Source organism: Bos taurus, chromosome 3 (assembly GCF_002263795.3).
Source record: "Bos taurus isolate L1 Dominette 01449 registration number 42190680 breed Hereford chromosome 3, ARS-UCD2.0, whole genome shotgun sequence".
Classification (NCBI taxonomy): domain Eukaryota; kingdom Metazoa; phylum Chordata; class Mammalia; order Artiodactyla; family Bovidae; genus Bos; species Bos taurus.
Window position 1 is genome coordinate 50,210,599 of NC_037330.1, and position 17,168 is coordinate 50,227,766.

The 17,168-nt window shown below is 36.0% G+C and overlaps 1 protein-coding gene across 8 annotated transcripts in view; it reads right to left on the reverse strand.

Moving 5' to 3' along the window:
* Positions 1–17,168, reverse strand: part of CCDC18 (coiled-coil domain containing 18) — a 173,194-nt gene that overhangs the window by 93,715 nt on the left and 62,311 nt on the right. For all 8 annotated transcript variants that reach the window (XR_009493921.1, XM_059885079.1, XM_015464582.3 and 5 more), the window contains 7 exons: positions 16,940–17,074; positions 16,692–16,769; positions 13,660–13,776; positions 6,180–6,347; positions 3,870–4,012; positions 1,058–1,221; positions 629–842 (listed from right to left, as the gene is read on the reverse strand). Coding sequence is in view for 7 of the 8 variants with exons in the window: in XM_059885079.1 (XP_059741062.1) it covers positions 629–842; positions 1,058–1,221; positions 3,870–4,012; positions 6,180–6,347; positions 13,660–13,776; positions 16,692–16,769; positions 16,940–17,074 (1,019 nt within the window). In the remaining variant the exon portion in view is untranslated. The remainder of the gene's footprint in view (positions 1–628; positions 843–1,057; positions 1,222–3,869; positions 4,013–6,179; positions 6,348–13,659; positions 13,777–16,691; positions 16,770–16,939; positions 17,075–17,168) is intronic.

Consider the following 17,168-nt stretch of genomic DNA (forward strand, 5'->3'; position numbering starts at 1 on the left):
TTACACATTTTACACCCTGATCTGTTTTCCTTTTCGGAATTTATTTCCCACAATTGGGCACTAGTCTGGCTCTCCACCTATACTCACCATAGATGTGTACTGGAACAGTACTTTATGCTATTGCTGCTAATCTAAGAACCATTATATTAGACTTAGACTTGTGTTTCACTATCTGACTTTTGGCATTTTACTTAATTTTCTCAGTTTTCCCACATGTAAAAAGGTGATAATGTGGAACTTATATTTGCTTGTTGTAAAGAAATGAGATCATATATGAAGTACTTGGCATAGCCATGGCACATGTTAATATTACTTTGCTATTAACCACTGCTGTATGCTGGCCCAATCATTTTTTACCACCATGGGATATAGAAGAGGGCCAAAGTAAAATGGTCCAAAGACCAGGGATGCAAGTATTAGTCAACAGCAATAGCTGAATTAGTGAGATGGAGTATGGTGAGATGGAGCATTGGACGTAATGTCTAGAATGAACGACAGTGAGCTAAAGGCAGCTGAGAAGTTTGGACATCCAGAATTCAACAGCAAAGTCTATAATATGACCCAAGGACTAAAGGTAATAAAGAGAAATACCTGTTATTGTGATATCCTCTCTTAGAATTTAACTCACCTAAGTTCAGCTGTGAGATCCTTTATTGTAGTATATTTTTCCTCTAAAGATAATTGAGCCTTCTGCAGAACATCTCTCAATTCCTGGAGTTGTCTTAGAGTACTTTTTAATTCTCCATGAGCATTTTGCAGTTCAGTCTCTAGTGCTTCCCGTTTCTGCAAGGCTTCTGTTAGCTCAGTTTCAGTGTGGTGCTGTAACTTTTCTAAATCCTTCACTGTTAAAAGCAGAGAATAATTTTAGAATTACATATGAGTTACTTGTTACTCAGAACTTTGTAAATAATAACTAAGAATACCCAATTTTATTCATCTATCAGAGTAAGAGACAGGATACCAATGATTATCCTTTTCCCTCATCTCAGATTCTCTTTATTCCATTTCCTTAAATATATAATTGTAGGCAGCTAAGCTGAGCTACCCTGTTGCTTACCAGCATTTGTTTTCTTATCTAGTTCTGTCTTTGTCTGTTCTAAAATCATGTCTAACTGAGAGACATGCATTGCTTTATTTTCTCCATCTCGTTTTAGGTGCATTATTTCTTTTTCCATTTTAGATAGCTCTTCTTTGTATTGATCCATCTCGAGTTTTACTTGCCTAATTAGAAACAAACAAAAATAATAAAACAAATAATTAATAGACTGTAATTCTGCACCAATTACACACCACTAAACACAACTAAATGATGTGTTTACTGAGGAGAGAAATGATGTGTTTACTGAGGAGAGAAAAACAGTTTTATAAATTATAGTTTCAGAAATGAAAGAAGCCAATAGTTGGAACAGAGAAAAATCCTGCTTCCTGAAGAGGTCTTGGAACTAGAATATATCTTTCTTGTGAAATTTATTCATTTAGTTCATAAGTTTCCTATTAGTAATTAGAACTTATAGGAATTGAATGAGCCTTTCAGCTATAATTATGAAAAGTTTTTGTCTAGAAATCAAAGGATGGGTGTAAGAACAAAAGCAAGATCATAAGTGAGAGCAAGGACTGGGGAAAGGTTGTTGGAGTTATGAAAGAAAACACAAAGGTGTAAGAGAGTCCCCCTTACAAGAATGAGTAATATTGTGACTGTCAGACAGCATTAAGAAAATGCTTACGGTTTTGAAATTATGAATTTAAAGTAAGACTGGTCACTGTAGTTATATTTTTCTTCAGCCTCTGTAAAGATGCAAGCATGAATTATTCTGAGTTGGATTTTTAGTTCTGAGTACCACAAAGTAAGACAAAGGTAAGGAAACAGCCATATGCCAATCAGTGATTTTAATGAGCAGAATTTAAGCTAGGTAAAGAGAGGAGAAAGGGAATTAGAGAATGAGAAAGTGGTAGATTTGAAGGCTCAGAGGTCCTAGTTACATCAAAGAATTGTTGAATATGGGGTATTAAAAGGAATGAGGTAATAACATACATGTAGATGAACAGTATTCAGATTATGTTGAAATAATGGAGGTATCAGAAATGATAAAATCTGCTGTAAATCATGTGAGTGAGTGGATGAGGGTCAGCTAGATAGATGTATATTGAAATCCCCAAGAATAAAGACAGAACTAGTGTTGGATTCAGCTTTAGTAAGTCAGGTGGTCTGCTGGTGTCAGCAACAGTGAAGAATATGATCTGATAACATGAGGTTCATGGTTATGTTATACTATTCCACATCTCAATTCTTTGGTACAAGAACTACGGGGGAAAGTTTTTACTTTAGAGGGCTGCAGGGGAAGAAGCAATGCCCTTAATGGAGAGTCACACTTCTGTTATAGCAAGAGAAAAGAAGAGATAGAGAATATAAGGGATGTCTCTCAGGATGGACTGTGAATTCCAGAGGATGAAGTGAAAATCTATCAGAAGTTCAGATAGGGTGAGAAAAGGAAAGAAAACACATGAGGTTTTGGGGACTTAGTATGAGAGATGAGGGTAATTCTAATGCCAATCTGTTGCTTCTTGTGGTGTCTGAAACAAGCAAAAGTAAAGTTATAAGGCTGAATACTCTTTGTGGAATTAAGGTACACAATGGTGGTAAGGCTGCATTAGTGGATAGATAACTATTGATGGAAGAAAAGTTTGAAGAACTGTGGTCTTAAACTCAGGATAGCTTCTTGACCCCTTGATAGAGTTGAGGATATCTGGGGAAGCGAGTTGCTACTCAAAGCATAAAGGTCTTATCTTTATTTTTGTCAGAGGGGGAGAGGGAGTCTGAGGATGTTGTGGTTCAAATGTATAAGTTAACTCTTACTCCTGTTGGTAGAATGGTGGGCTAATTAAGAGTAAAATACTATGTCAACTCTTGTCAACAAAACAGAAGCAATCTGGGGAAGCTAGGTATAGCTTTCAGCTCTTAATTCCCTTCTTTTTTTTTTTTTTTTTTTTGATGTCTTAGCCCAGTGCAGCCATAATAAATCAGGATCTTTAGAGGTGGGACCTAAGCATCAGTACTTTTTAAAGCTCCTCAGGTGATTTTAATGTTCAATCAATAGAAGTCAACTTTCTTTTATTAAGTTATTTCCTCCCTATAAACAATTAGAATCTATAAACAATTAGAATCCATGAAAATTTTCTATCATCTTTCCCTGCCACTTTTAACATTATTCACAATTTGATTTAATACAACAGTTGCTGAGTTAGTGGTAAAGAACCTGTCTGCCAATGCAGGAGACATAAGAGACGTAGGTTCAATCTCTGATCAGGAAGATCCCCTGCAGAAGGAAATGGCAACCCAATCCAGGCTTCTTGCCTGGAGAATCACATGGACAGAGGAGCCTGATGGCCTACAGTCCATGGGGTCATAGTCGGACACACTGAAGTGACTTAGCGCACATAATATGTATATTGATACCTCACTTTCCCTCTGAAATCTGAAAAACTGAACTCAGATGCATTTCACCTCAAAGGCTTCAGATAAAGCCCTGTGGTTCTGTTTTAACCTTCAGGTTTTTCTCTAGCATCCCCATTAGGATTAGGATATGAAGTATAAGGAACCATGCTAATTGTTGTGGGAGGACCCTTAAAATAAACCACGTATTATCTTGGCCTTAAGGAACTTACAATATAGTAAGAGGGTAAAGGATATTAAACTATAATAAAAAAAGGCATAATGAAGGATAAAAGGGAGGTATAGGAATGCTATAGGAATACAGATCATAGAGAAATTAATTTCTCAAGCAAATGCTTCACTCAACATTATCTTATTTTGAAACTCAAATATGACTGATGGTAAAAAAGGAAGACAAAAACTAACATGTTCATTTTACCTGGTAGTACCAGTAAGCTCAATAATTTTTTGTCTTTTCAAATCTGCTTCATATGTAGCTGCTTCACATTTCTCCTCCATTTTCCTCAACTTTTCAGCTGAACTTTCCCTTTGTTTCTGAAGCTCTTGTTCCAGTTTTGATATCTTGGAAAGCAATTTTTAGTAAATATTTTAAATTCAAACACAGCCCAATATTCCTCAGAAGAAAAATATTTATATAAATTTGTATCCTAGCTTATCATTCAATTTCAAAGTAAAGACCAAAAAATTGTGTTTTGGAAATATGAGAGCAAAACTTAATTTTTAATAAGATATTTCATTGATATATTATGCATATTTTATAGATGTGACCACATCATAACACTAAAATAGGACTTAAAATAATTGGACAAAATAATGATAAATGTTCCTCTTTTCATTATTCTCATGTGAAATGTTCTTTATTCTCTTGTCAAACTATGTTCCTCTCCTTCACGAATTGGCTCATACAGTGAAGGATTCCTAGATTCCCATCTGCCCTCAAACACTGCCACTTGCATTTGCTCCTATTCATTCTTCCTTCTGTTACTACACTGAAGGAAGTATTCTTCCCCCTATATAAGTCAAACTACTTCACAGGTGTTCTGGATTCAATTCCTGTCCACTTTCTCAGGAACTTCAAACTATTGACCATGTCTACTCTCTGCTGTATCTTCAATATCTTTCTTCTGGTTTCTTTATATTAGCATTTACACATGTCTAAGACCTTCCCATCATAAAAACCTTTCCTCCATACCACCTCCAACTACCACTTCTTTTCTTCTCTCCGTAGCTCAACTTCTCAGATTTTTTTCTATGCTTTTTGTAGTATTTTTCTTTCTTCTCATTCATTCCTCAACCCATAGAAATCTGGCCACTCTACAGAAACTACACTATGTCAAAGGTTTCCATGCAGCTAATTCCAATGGACATTACTCAACCTTCAATTTACTTGACACTATTTGACACTGATTGCAATAGCCCATGACACCAATTATCTCTCATTTCATGAAATACTTTGGCTTCCATGACTGCATCCTTCAGAGCTCTGTTGAAGTCAATCATCTCACCCCTCATTCTATATTCTCTCCCTAGTTAACCTCAGCCACTTTGTTTTCAATGAATATTTACATGATTGTGATCTCAAAAATTAGTATCTTGCTAACGACTTTAATATCCTCCCTGCTCTTTAAAAACCTCTCACTGAAGAACTCAGTACAGACTATAAGTCATTAATAACCACACCTCCCAACGCAAGTTTCAAGTATAAAATTAAAATAGTAACCAGGTAAAAAGGTAAGGGAACCATGGAAAATTCTACCCACTCTGTCCTTGATTAAATGGCACACTGATTTGCAGAAAAAATCTAAAGATAAGTAAAAATCTGAATACATCCAACACAAAACCTGTACATAGTGGAACATGAACAAAAAGTAGAAAAATATATACGAGAAAATTTATCCCAAGTTCTGAAGGAATTTTTAGACATAAACTTCTTTAGACCCTCAAAGAAATCCCAAATGACAAAAAAATATCTTAAATAGGATGAAGAAATAAAATCATCAAACCAAAAATACAAATGTACTGATACACTTAAGGGAAAAAAAAAAAAAACAAAAACAGAAGAAAACCATAAGACAATTACAGAAATAAAATCAATTTCAGAAAGAACAAGAATTACAAATCAATCTTATAAATACTAGAGTCAACAACAAGGAATTTATAAAGTAGAAATCAAACATCGATGAGATGAAGAAATGCTTCAGGATGAAGCTGTGCATCAGGCACAGCAAACAGTAGGTCTAGACTTGAGCAAAAAGGATGGAGAGCCACAGGACAGATGTCTCTAAAGAAGAAAATATAGAATACCTGCCAGATCTCTTTGAATATACAGAGAGGAAATTCCTTAGTGCTACTGGAGAGGCTAAGTTTAGAATATATAGATTAAAAAGTCATACAAAGGACAAAAAGGTGAGGTGTAGTGAGATTACAGAGAACTATCCTTTTTTATTTTTATTTTTTTTTCCTTTTTTAATTTATACTCTTCTGTTAAGTTTGATAAGAGAAAAACAAATCAAAAAATGTAAAATATCTGTCAGAATAATTCAGATGAACTTGGGAATGAATGAAAGAAGATTCTACTATAAAATGTCCCAGGACTCTTTCTTTGGACTAATAACTCAATATGGTATCTGTGAAGTTTAAACAGCAATTTATATAACTAGCAAAATAAATCTATTATCAATTTAAAAACTTTCTATAACACAACTCCATTTTGACCAATAAAATATACCTGTTTTTCAAGTTTAGTTTGAATGTCTTCTAGCTCTTCATTTCTAATTGTCTCTTGTTGTAACATCTGCTGTTGTTGTTGAAGAGTATGCTGCAGAATAACATTTTGCTCAGCAGTTTCTTGAAGACTGTGATTTTTAATCTTCAGCTCTTTCTGTAAACAATATACCTAACAAATATATAAATTTCTCATTATAATTTCAAATAAAAGCAATAAAATGTCAATTACCTCATTAGATAATTATCCTCATTTGTCATATGGGATAATTGCAATCATTGCTATAATTTATTATGTGGAAGGGCAGGGCTCATGTTTCTGATGAAGATATGTTATTGGGTTGGTGCAAAAGTAATCACAATTTTGCATTGTTGAAATTTGCTGTTTGATATTGGAATACATTCTTAAGTAAATGTGGTTATGTTATACACCATTTTAATGTACATTTCTTGGTTTATGATTTTTGCTAATGACTTATTAGTTGCCATGTATTTTATATTTATTTTAGACTAGAAATGATGTTAGACAAAAAAGCAATTTGAGCAATTTTCTTATTTGAGTTCAAAATGGGTCGTAAAGCAGCAGAGACAACTCACAACATCAAAATTCATTTTGCTAATGAACATACAGCGCAGTGATGTTTGAAGAAGTTTTGCAAAGGAGACGAGAGCTTTGAAGGTGAGGAATGCAGTGGCTGGCCATCAGAAGTTGACAAAGACCAATTGAGAGGATCACTGAAGCTAAACCTCCTACAACTATACGTGAAGCTGCCCAAGAATTCATTGACCATTCTACAGTCATTTGGCATTTGAAGCAAACTGCAAAGTTGAAAAATCTCTATAATTGGTGCCTCATGAGCTGACCAAAAATTTAAACACATTGGCTTTTTGCAGTGTCATCTTCTTTTATTCTGCACAACAACAATGAACCATTTCTCGAATGAATTGTGACATGTGACCAAAAGTGGACTTTATACCACAACTGGCAACGGCCAGTTCAGTGACTGGACCAAGAAAAAGACAAAACATATCCCAAAGCCAAACATGCATCAGAAAAAGTCATGATCACTGTTTGGTGGTCTGCTGCCCTTTGATTCAATACAGCTTTATGAATCGTGGCAAAACTGTTACATCTGAGAAGTATGCTCAGCAAATCGATGAGATGCACCAAAAACTGCAACAGCTGCACCAGGCACTGGTCAACAGAATAAACCCAATTCTTTTGCAAGACAACACCCAATGAATTGGGATATGAACTTTTGCCTCAGCTGCCATATTCACCTAACCTCTCATCAACCGACTACCACTTCAAGCATCTCAACAAATTCTTGCAGGGGAAATACTTCCATAACCAGCAAGAGGCAGGAAATGCTTTCTTAGAGTTTTCAGAATCCTGAAGCAGATTTTTATGCTATAGGAATAAACAAACTTATTTCTTGTTGGCAAAAATGTGTTGATTGTAATGGTTTCTATTTTGATTATTAAAGATGTGTTTGAGCCTAGTTATAATGATTTAAAATTCACAGTCTGAAATTGCAATTGCTCCTTCATCAACCTATTAATAGGGTCGATTCTTGGCTGATGTCTGAGAATGTGGCTTTTGAAACACTCCCTAAGTGATAAGATTCTTTTCCCTGGCTAGGACACCAAATCATGCTTTCCTTCTGGGAACTTGGGATTTCATACCTATGGCTGTTCTTATGTGACCAGCTCCCCAGTAAAAAGAGTCATAAGCAGGCTTCCTTGGGCAGACATACTGCATACATGTTACTGCATTTCACTTCTATAGAAAGAAGCATATTCTATGTGACTTCTCTCAGAACGAGGACGAGAACATAGGAAGCCATAGATGCCTTCACACTGCATCTGATGTTATCTTTTATCCCAACTGATAATAAGCCATAGCCATAAAAACCTGCATAAATGATAGGTGATATTTAGTATATTATTGTTGCTATCATTGCCACTGTTTGTAAAATAATACTCCAGCAAAGCACTCGTGAATATTCTTGCTCCAAAAAACACATAAAGGAATAACCATCTAAGAAACTAAACTCATTCATTCCAAATATTTAGGACTTTAATATGCTGGTACCCAAAATTGCTTTAAAGCAAAAGTATCATTAACATCTGATACCTTTAGAGTTATCTGGAAGAATCTATTAAGAAGGGGGAAAAAAAAGGCCCATTGTCCAATAATCTAAATCCTACAAAGTGCCAAAAGAAACCATTTTAAAATTGTATAAATAATACAGCATAACTTAATATGTATTTTATAATATTTGTCACCTGTTCCCTAAAGTAAGGGGAAAGTTTAAATAAATGATATATAAATCAAATTTTGAAAGATGAAACCATTTAAAATCCTAATTTAAAGGACAATACCAAATATAAAATTTTACAAAATAAGGTGGGGAAAAAAAGAACCTCATTTCATTAACATAAAAAACACTCAGGCAAATAGAAAAGTGAAAAGTATTAGTATTAGAGTGAACTGTAGGTAAATCTTCTTTAACAGATTTCTTATTGTTGCCTAGGTAATAACTTTTTAAATGAAAGAAAATAAACCCTTTCCTTTGAGGCAAACAATCTTTCTAATAAATACTAATCCAGAAGAAAGCAGTTTAAACTCCTAAGAAATAGTGGAGAAGAATTCTGATTTGGTTCTTTTTTCTAATTATCTGGCAGTCAAACATTCAACAGCAGCATTAAAAGCTTGAGTCAAATATTCTTTGTTTATAACAAGAAGCTCTTAAATTTCAAACTACTTCATTATATGATGACTCTTTACTACAATTAGAGAACTTTAGATCTAACAGGCAACTATGTAATTTCTAATATTATTATGATAATTCTTTTTAATGCTAAACTATCTTAATTTTGTCTGTATGAAAAAAACTAATTAGTGTAAATATGTATCATTAACATCTGTTTTGATTTTCCTGTTAGCTCCTGACAAAACTACAGATCACACCTCTGCTGTAGTTTATTTTATATAGAACTGACTTGCCTGCAAGATAAGTTTAAACACTATTCTTTGCTTTACTGTAACATCCTGTTATACTTACTTTCTTATGCAAAGAAAAAAACGGACCAGTTAATAAAGGAAGACAAAATATTAGAAAAAAGATAAGGCCTAACCAAAACACTAAGAAACTAATACCACATAAGGACAAATAAAAATTTTATTTCAGTAACATAGCCACTAGCAAAATAATTTCAATTAAAAATACTGAAGTACCAAAGTACTGGAGCAGCCATGAAGAGAAACCCCACGTCCAAGGTAAGAGAAACCCAAGTAAGACAGTAGGCACTGAGAGAGGGGATCAGAGGGCAGACACACTGAAACTATAATCACAGACAACTAGTCTATCTGATCACACAGATCACAGCCTTGTCTAACTCAATGAAACTAAGCCATGCCATGTTGGGCCACCCAAGACAGCCGGGTCATGGTGGAAAGGTCTGACAGAATGTGGTCCACTGGAGAAGGGAATGGCAAACCACTTCAGTATTCTTGCCTTGAGAACCCCATGAACAGTATGAAAAGGCAAAATGATAGGATACTGAAAGAGGAACTCCCCAGGTCAGTAGTTGCCCAATATGCTACTGGAGATCAGTGGAGAAATAACTCCAGAAAGAATGAAGGGATGGAGCCAAGGCAAAAACAACACCCAGTTGTGAAAGGGACTGGTGATTGAAGCAGGGTTTGATGCTGTAAAGACCAATATTGCATAGGAACCTGGAATGTTAGGTCCATGAATCAAGGCAAATTGGAAGTGTTCAAACAAGAGATGGCAAGAGTGAACATCAACATTCTAGGAATCAGTGAACGAAGACGGACTTGAATGGGTGAATTTAACTCAGATGACCATTATATCTACTACTGTGGGCAGGAATCCCTTAGAAGAAATGGAGTAGCCATCATAGTCAACAAAAGAGTCCAAAATGCAGTACTTGGATGCAATCTCAAAAATGACAGAATGATCTCTGTTCATTTCCAAGGCAAACCATTCAATATCACAGTAATCCAAGTCTATTCCCCGACCAGTAACGGGACTGAAGAAGCTGAACAGTTCTATGAAGACCTACAATACTTTCTAGAACTAACACCCAAAAAAGATGTCCTTTTCATTATAGGGGACTGGAATGTAAAAGTAGGAAGTTAAGAAATACCTGGAGTAACAGGCAAATTTGGCCTTGGACTACAGAATGAAGCAGGGCAAAAGCTAATAGAGTTCTGCCAAGAGAACGCACTGGTCATAGCAAACACCCTCTTCCAACAACACAGGAGAAGACTCTACACATGGATATCACCAGATGGCTGACACTGAAATCAGACTGATTATATTCTTTGCAGCCAAAGATGGAGAAGCTCTATACAGTCAGCAAAAACAAGACCAGGAGCTGACTATGGCTCAGATCACGAACTCCTTATTGCCAAATTCAGACTGAAATTGAAGAAAGTGGAGAAAACCACTAGACCATTCAGGTATGACCTAAATCAAATCCCTTATGACTACACAGTGGAAGTGAGAAATAGATTTAAGGGACTAGATCTGATAGATAGAGTGCCTGATGAACTATGGATGGAGGCTCGTGACACTGTACAGGAGACAGGAATCAAGACCATCCCCAAGAAAAAGAAATGCAAAAAAGCAAAATGGCTGTCTGAGGAGGCCTTACAAAGAGCTGTGAAAAGAAGAGAAGCAAAAAGCAAAGGAGAAAAGGAAAAATATATCTATTTGAATGCAGAGTTCCAAAGAATAGTAAGGAGAGATAAGAAAGCCTTCCTCAGTGATCAATGCAAAGAAATAGAGGAAAACAACAGAATGGGAAAGACTAGAGATCTCTTTAAGAAAATTAGAGATACCAAGGGGACATTTCATGCAAAGATGGGCACAATAAAGGACAGAAATGGTAGGGACCTGACAGAAGCAGAAGATATTAAGAAGAGGTGGCAAGAATACACAGAAGAACTATACAAAAATATCTTCACGACCCAGATAATCACGATGGTATGATCACTCACCTAGAGCCAGACATCCTGGAATGTGAAGTCAAGTGGGCCTTAGCACTATGAACAAAGCTAGTGGAGGTGATGGAATTTCAGTGGAGCTATTTCAAATCCTGAAAGATGATGCTGTGAAAGTGTTGCACTCAATATGCCAGCAAATTTGGAAAACTCAGCAGTGGCCACAGGACTGGAAAAGGTCAGTTTTCATTCCAATCCCAAAGAAAGGCAATGCCAAAGAATGCTCAAACTACCGCACAATTGCACTCATCTCACATGCTAGTAATGTAATGCTCAAAATTCTCCAAGCCAGACTTCAGCAATACGTGAACCAAGAACTTCCAGATGTTCAAGCTGGTTTTAGAAAAGGCAGAGGAACCAGAGATCAAATTTCCAACATCCACTGGATCATGGAAAAAGCAAGACAGTTCCAGAAAAACATCTATTTCTGCTTTATTGACTATGCCAAAGCCTCTGACTGTGTGGATCACAATAAACTGTGGAAAATTCTGAAGGAGATCGGAATATCAGACCACCTGACCTGCCTCTTGAGAAACCTATATGTAGGTCAGGAAGCAACAGTTAGAACTAGACATGCAACAACAGACTGGTTCCCAGTCGGGAAAGGAGTATGTCAAGGCTGTATATTGTCACCCTGCTTATTTAACTTCTATGCAGAGTACATCATGAGAAACGCTGAGCTGGAGGAAGCACAAGCTGGAATCTCGATTGCTGGGAGAAATATCAATAACGTCAGATATGCAGATGACACCACCCTGATGGCAGAAAGTGAAGAAGAACTAAAGAGCCTCTTGATGAAAGTGAAAGAGAAGAGTGGAAAAGTTGGCTTAAAGCTCAACATTCAGAAAACGAAGATCATGGCATCCGATCCCATCACTTCATGGAAAGTAGATGGGGAAACAGTGGAAACAGTAGCTGACTTTATTTTTCTGGGCTCCAAAATCACTGCAGATGGTGACTGCAGCCATGAAATTAAAAGACGCTTACTCCTTGGAAGGAAAGTTATGACCAATCTAGACAGCATATTAAAAAGCAGAGACATCACTTTGACAACAATGGTCCATCTAGTTGAGGCTATGGTTTTTCCAGTGGTCATGTACGGATGTGAGAGTTGGACTATAAAGAAAGCTGAGCGCCGAAGAATTGATGCTTTTGAACTGTGGTATTGGAGAAGACTCTTGAGTGTCCCTCGGACTGCAAGGAGATCCAACCAGTCCATTCTGAAAGAGATCAGCCCTGGGATTTCTTTGGAAGGACTGATGCTAAAGCTGAAACTCCAATACTTTGGCCACCTGATGCGAAGAGCTGACTCATTTGGAAAGACCCTGATGCTGGGAAAGATTGAGGGCAGGAGGAGAAAGGGACGACAGAGAATGAGATGGTTGGATGGCCTCACCGACTTGATGAACATGGGTTTGGGTGAACTCCGGGGGTTGGTGATGGACTTGGAGGCCTGGCATGCTGCAGTTCATGGGGTCACAAAGAGTCGGACATGACTGAGCAACTGAACTGAACTGAAGTACCGAAAATATTTAGTTGAAACCCAAATATTAATTCACAAAAATGAACCTATATCTATCAAATTTATATTGGCATATCACTCTACCACCCTTTAACTTCCACTTTACTTTAAAAGCAAATTATTACTAAAAAATAAAAGCTAGGAAAGTTACTGACACAATGTCAACTTCACAAAACTTAAGTTCATCTTCAATAAAGGTATTTATTAATAAAAGGATTTATTTTACTGAATAAATGCTTTATGAAGAAATAGTTTAGGCTTATTCTCATCTATTTTGTGTTTATTTTCTACTATCATGTTGACAATATAATTCCCTATGAACACATACTTTATCACCTTTTAAAGCAAGCTAATACAAAATTAAAATATTTTCAAAATAATTTGGGACCCCAAAGTCACTACTATTTTAATCATAAATGTATTTATTTCAAAACCTGTAAAAGAATATTTGCCTGAGGCAAAAACTCAGAGGTGTATTTACTAGCTTTGTGTTTTAGATAATCAAAATGTACTTTTTTCAGCTGGCTTTCTATCAATATGCTCTGGGGCCATTTATTTATTCAGCTAGCATGGATTGGGGAATATCCACTGATTTGGTAAAATATCTTTATAACATCACCTGTTACTAACAGAATGGATGGACTATGAATCAAATAATATTTTCTAAAACCTAGCTATATGTGTATATGTTCAGTCACTCAGTACTGTCTGACTCTTCTCTTTGCGACCCCAATGACTGTAGCCCACCAGGTTACTCTGTCCATGGAATTTTCCATGCAAGAATGCTGGAGTGGATTGGCATTTCCTGCTCCAGGGAATCTTCCCGACCCAGGGACTGAACCCAGGTCTCCTTTGTCTCCTGTACTGGCGGATTCTTTACCACTGCCAGCTGGGAAGCTACACGTGATGAAATGTTAATTTACTTACCTCCTCAGATTTCTTCTTTAGCTGTTTTTCAAACTTTTCTTTATTTCCTTCCAATTGGTTCAAATGCAAGGCAAGTTCTTCCTTACAAATTTCCAATGCTGAATCTAGTTGTCTGACCTAAACAGCAAAAAGGAAAAAAGAAAAATCAACTAATACTAATGAATGCTTATGATATGCTCAATATTTTACAGTTATCTCCTAATGTTACCTCACTACTTCAACCAATGAACATATAGTCCAACTTAAGATATAAAGCACTATTAAAGAAGAGATTTAGAAAACTAATTATTACTGCAAACCAGGAAGCCAGAGACTGGAGTCCTAAAGAATAAACAGCCATCAACAAGTGAGGAAGGGCATTTAGGAAGAGCGAAGTACATTCAGAGACAAGGCACTGTGAAAATGAGTAGTAAGAAGTTGGCATGAGCTTAGGGTATCAATGGAGAAGGCACTGGCACCCACTCCAGTACTCTTGCCTGGAGAATCCCATGGACAGAGGGCCTGATGGGCTGTAGTCCATGGGGTTGCTAAGAGTCGGACACGACTGAGCGACTTCACTTTGACTTTTCACTTTCATGCATTGGAGAAGGAAATGACAACACACTCCAGTGTTCTTTCCTGGAGAATCCCAGGGATGGCAGAGCCTGGTGGGCTACCGTCTATGGGGTCACACAGAGTCGGACACGACTGAAGCGACTTAGCTGTAGCAGCAGCAGCAGCAGTAGGGTACCAAAAGCATGAATTTGTAAGAGATCGGTATTGGAGAGATGAGACTGGCAAAACAGACTGGGGCCAACTGTCAAGGACCTGTAGGCCAGACACCCTAAAACATTTTCTAAAAAGGTAAGCAGTATTTAAACCTATTCCTTAAATTCTCTTGATCAAGAAAAATAATAAAGTGAGTACAAACTGGTGTATTGTACTAAAAATACTATGGTGTGAATATTCTGAAGTCACTAAGAAAATGAAGTGTTTTTGTCAGCTAGGAAAAAAAAATAATAAAGGAGAGGGCTGTTTTTCCTTTCAATTAGTTAAAACATTTTTAGAAAGGCAGCCATGTAACTTGGTTCAAGTGTTCATAAAGCTGCAAATGCTTCATGCTACCGTAACCTTAAACAGCAAATGAGCAAAGAGCAACTCAAATTCAGTAAATTTCTTTAAGAATTTGCCTATATACTCCATGTCCCCCATCTGTTAATGAGATTCATTCTTCTCTTGATTCTTTCTTTTCATTATTGTAATTCTGAGTTTCTCAGGAGCGATTTTTTTCTCCTCAATGCTAATAGCCTTTTAGTAAGTAGTCATGAAAGTGTGAAAGAAATTTCAGCAAAATAAGAAAAAATAGAAAACTGCTCCCTCTTGCAGATAATATTCTACATCATGAAATTATCCTTACAACTCTTATTTCTAAAAGGAGGATCTTGAAAGACACACAGTTGCCAAAGCCTGTCCCTATAGCTTGTGAATATAACAACAGCTTAAAAGTTTGTAATTTTGAATAATTATCTTTATTAATAAACTGCTGCCCTAAAAATAATTTTTAAATTGTTTTATGAAGGTATAACTAGTTACAAGTTTTCTTTCTTAAGCATGAGTATGAGCATTGGTACTTGTATCAAATTCTACACACAGGAAAAAGAAATCTGTCAGAATATCACACCTGATAAAAATTAGCAATGTAAAAACTCATTCGGGCAAGATTCATCACTGGATTTTAAAAACTATTGACTATAAGCTTGTTGAGGAACAGAGCTTTCAACATGGCCTCCAAGAATCATCCCACATACTGCTTATTAATTATAAAGGAAAAATTGTGCCCTGAACATGGTGAGATCTGGCAGTAAACTTTAAATAAGGGGGAATTCCCTGGAAGTCCAGTGGGTGGGACTCTGTGCTTTCATTGCCAAGAGCCAGGGTTTGATCTCTGCTGGGGGAACTAAGATCCCATTAGCTGCACAGTAATGGCACCCCACTCCAGTACTCTTGCCTGGAAGATCCCATGGACGGAGGAGCCTGGTGGGCAGCAGTCCATGGGGTCGCTAAGAGTCGGACACGACTGAGCGACTTCACTTTCACTTTTCACTTTCATGCATTGGAGAAGGAAATGGCAACCCACTCCAGTGTTCTTGCCTGGAGAATCCCAGAGACGGGGCAGCCTGATGGGCTGCCGTCTATGGGGTCGCACAGAGTTGGACATGACTGAAGCGACTTAGCAGCAGCAGCAGCACAGTCAAAAAGAAATAATAATAATGAGGAGAAAACATTGGATATATAGTAATTACTTAGCAAACTCTGAGTAACTTAATGTGTGCTAAGCATTTTATATCCTCATTTTAATTAATCCTCAAATCCACCCTCTTCTAGTGCATTGTTATTCCTATTTTAAAGATGAAGAAGTTGAAGTTCAGAGAGTTTAAATAACCAAGCCAAGGTTACAGTCAGTTAGTAAGCACACTGAAGCCAGAAATGAAACCCAAGTTAGTTTAGCCCTAAAGCCCATGTCTTTAACCATAAGGACATAAACACTATTAATAGCAACAAAACTGTATTTTACTCAGAAATTCTGGATTTATCCCCTATTTAATCATATAGCAGAACTAGTAAAAAGAAGCAAAACTCTACTGTTTGTAATTTCATCTCTCTTCACTTCCTTCGTTAATATTTTTACTAGCAATGTTAGTAAATACCTACAGTTAAAAAAAAACAAACAGCTTTTGGTAAAAAAAACAAACAAGTCTTAAGGCAAAAAGAAAGGAGTTCAGATAATCTATAAACTAGGTTGTGATAATCTTACAGATAATATTATAGATAAACTATAAACTATCAAATAATTAAGATCAAAATTCTCACTGAAAAAATATACTACTTAAAGAAACTAAGTTCATTGATTTAGGTAAAATTTTTACTACTTTATTCATTTTTATGTAAAAGATTTTTACAATTTATAGAGTAAACTAAAAAGCCACAGGAATGTTTCTATTAATAAAAAAAATTAAAGGAAAAAAAATTTTTTTAAGTATTAGCATACTAGCCTTGATCGTTTCTTCAGATACTTGGTTCTGTAATGCTTTCAAAGCTTCATCTTTCTTCATATTTTCCTTTTCCATCTCCTAAAAACATACAGATTGGTAGCAAAAAATAAGTTAAGTGTATATATATTTTAGCATTAGTAACAAGTTGTTAAAAAATTGATTTGATTAGAATTAAAGGAATGTTAAAAATACATAAACTTAAAATATTAATCAACTTTTAAAGAGCACTTTTATAAAGATGATTTTACCCCTTTGCTTTCTGTCAAGAGTCTGTCTAGTGATTCAAGATGATGTTGTTTACATATTATATCTTGCTGCAACATAGACATAGTCTTTTCTTGTTCTTTAAATTGTTGTTCTTTTTTGTCTAGTTGAGATTCAAGCTAAAAACAGAAACAGGGTTTATTAATTTTCATGTTAACTTTTTAAAAATCTAAAACATTTTAAATACAGTCCGTTCTTGAACAATGCAGATTT